Source organism: Morone saxatilis, unplaced genomic scaffold (genome assembly GCF_004916995.1).
Source record: "Morone saxatilis isolate NCDOM2014 unplaced genomic scaffold, NCSU_SB_2.0 Contig17, whole genome shotgun sequence".
Classification (NCBI taxonomy): Eukaryota; Metazoa; Chordata; class Actinopteri; family Moronidae; genus Morone; species Morone saxatilis.
This window is the reverse complement of record NW_023339729.1, coordinates 19,405,032-19,407,478: the sequence shown is the minus strand read 5'-3', so window position 1 is coordinate 19,407,478 and position 2,447 is coordinate 19,405,032. Positions and strand designations below refer to the sequence as shown.

The window sequence follows — 2,447 nt, the reverse complement described above, 5'->3', positions numbered from 1 at the left end:
GAAACCCCCCCCCCCCCCGGCAGCTCATTCACTACAGCCTAAACATCACATGTGGTCCTTTTTTTACTCCTCATTTTTCTGTCTTATCTCCCTCACCAACCTGAGCTTTAACGTGATTAATCAAACTACTCTTCCAGACATTATTTATGCTTATTATCGCATCCACTGGTGTTATCAGAAACAACAGTAATCTCTCAAATAAACTCAGCCAGACCTCCTCACTTGTGTGCAGGTTAAATTTACAGTCCTGCTGTATATCTCCGGTCCCTCCTTTCTCCCTCTCTCCATTCGTCTCCATCTTTTAAATCGTCTTGGTGAATTATCACCATCCTCCTGGCATGAGCAGGAATTGCATACAAGCTTAGGAATGACATAACTCATCTTTTGAGCCCCCTCTCCCTCCCTTCCTCCTCTTCCACTCCTTTCAATGTCTTGAGGAGGTGATACTTCTGCACCCCCACCTCCCATCTATGTGCTTACAGATGAGCTATTGTTCTGTGGGGGAAAGTAGGTAACACACATAAAATACAAGAACAGAAGGGCTATGTCCTAGTTACCTGTGCGTTTGTTAGTTAATGTTTACATCATCCCCATGCTCCAAACACACCTTACCTGCACAGTAATTTAGCCTGCAGGTGTGTGTGTGTCAGTTAAAGGAAGGTTCTGTTCTTACAAACAGCATAATTAGCAGTCTTGTTGAGGCAGAAAATCTTAAGTAAGAGTTCTCCCTCCTGTAACAGGGATCACTGAATACCAGTGCGTGTGTCACAAACGTTTTGTGTAATTCCACCTTCAGTCTTTGTCGTTTCATGTTAATGTCATGAACACATCGAAATCTTGTCCTGACCTGCGCAGATTGACTCTGTCCTGCTGCAGAGTTGGCCTCAGGGCAAGTGTCTGTACTTCTACTAAAGGCAAAATTCTGGGGGTGTGGTGCCGGAAAGATGGAGCGGCTAGTAGTTGCTAATGTAGCCTCAAGCCGCTAGTCTAATACACCTGATTCTCCTACCGGACTGTTAGCGAATTGAGTTGCATTGTGGGTAATGTAGGCACCAGGTTTTGACAAGGAAGAGAAATGCATGGTTCTGCAGCACTGACTTTAAAACTGTCCATTTTTAGTCCGATAGTGTTGTATTGTTAAAAGAGCACTCCTACATTTAATGAATACAAGTCATGTGGAAGGGGCTGTTTGAAGTGATGAACCCATGGATAATCTCTGTAGTTCCCCTCAGTCCTAGTAGAAATAGTCTAGCATACAACCCCCCTATAAAATGGTGAATTGACATTTTTATACTTCAGTTTTTGCTCAACTTAAACAAACTTGATGTAACGTGTTAATTAGACATGCTGATGGGCAGATTTTGTTACCTTTGGATCAGCGTTATTATAGTACATAGTTTTTATTTTGTGTTTTTAATTCGGTTTAGTTTCAGTTAGTTTCCATAGTGGTTTTACCTGTTTAGTCGAAATTGTTTTTTAAAAAATTAAATATTTCAGTTAACTAAAATGTTTTTCCACACATGAGTTTTAGTTTTTAGTTTAGTTTTAGTTAACTATAATAACCTTGCTTTGGACAGAGCTGTGCTAGCTGTTTCCCCCTGCATCCAGTCTGTATACTAGTGGTGTCAGTCTCAGCAAGAAAACCAATATGCATATACCCCAAATTCCCTTTCAACCCAATAATACTCTATACATGGGTTAATGAATGTGTTCTCTGTTGTAATTCGTTTTATTTTTGTGTGTCCGGCTATCAGACAGGTAAAGTGGACCCTCACCACCCCAGAGTGTCGGGCCACAGAGGAAACGTGTTAGACGTCAAGTGGAATCCCTTCAACGACTACTGCATCGCCTCGTGCTCCGAAGACACCACGGTTTGTACACACTAAGTACATTTTCAGAATGCTTCACTGATGTGTTATCATTTTCCCTGGAATATGAGCATGTGGCAGCAGGGAGATAATTTTATTGCCTTGCCGTTTAGCCTTCAAGGAGAACTAGAAGTCATTCCACACATTCCTCAGCTCTGACCTGACTGAGAGGCTCAGAACAAATCCCTGTAAACAGAAAGAGAAAGGAAGAGTCAACAGGCTGTAAGACAAAGTGTGCCTTGGGGCTATGTCATCTATTTTCCATATTCAATAGACGTTGGATTATATTCTGTATGATATTTTTCATAGACTGTGAGTGTTATACTATTATAGATTATCATTATTAATGCAATAAGGATTTTACTGTTGTAGTTGGTTAAGATGGAGCTAAATTTGAACTATTTTGTATATTTTTTGTTGTTTGGTTTGTTTTGTCCAATCAATAGTCTTGAACTCTAAAAAATTAGAAAAACATTGAAACAATTAAAATAACTGAGAAACAGTAACCATGAACTACATGAAAACTTATTACAGTTATCAAAATAGTTGCCCAATAATTTTCTGTCAATCGACTAATCA

At 39.9% G+C, this 2,447-nt stretch overlaps 1 protein-coding gene across 1 annotated transcript in view; it reads left to right on the top strand.

Moving 5' to 3' along the window:
- coro2a (coronin, actin binding protein, 2A) overlaps positions 1 to 2,447 on the top strand; it is a gene marked incomplete at its 3' end in the record, with an annotated part of 13,126 nt that overhangs the window by 8,195 nt on the left and 2,484 nt on the right. Inside the window, 1 exon segment of the mRNA XM_035660692.1 lies at positions 1,755 to 1,871. Coding sequence (XP_035516585.1) covers positions 1,755 to 1,871 — 117 coding nt within the window.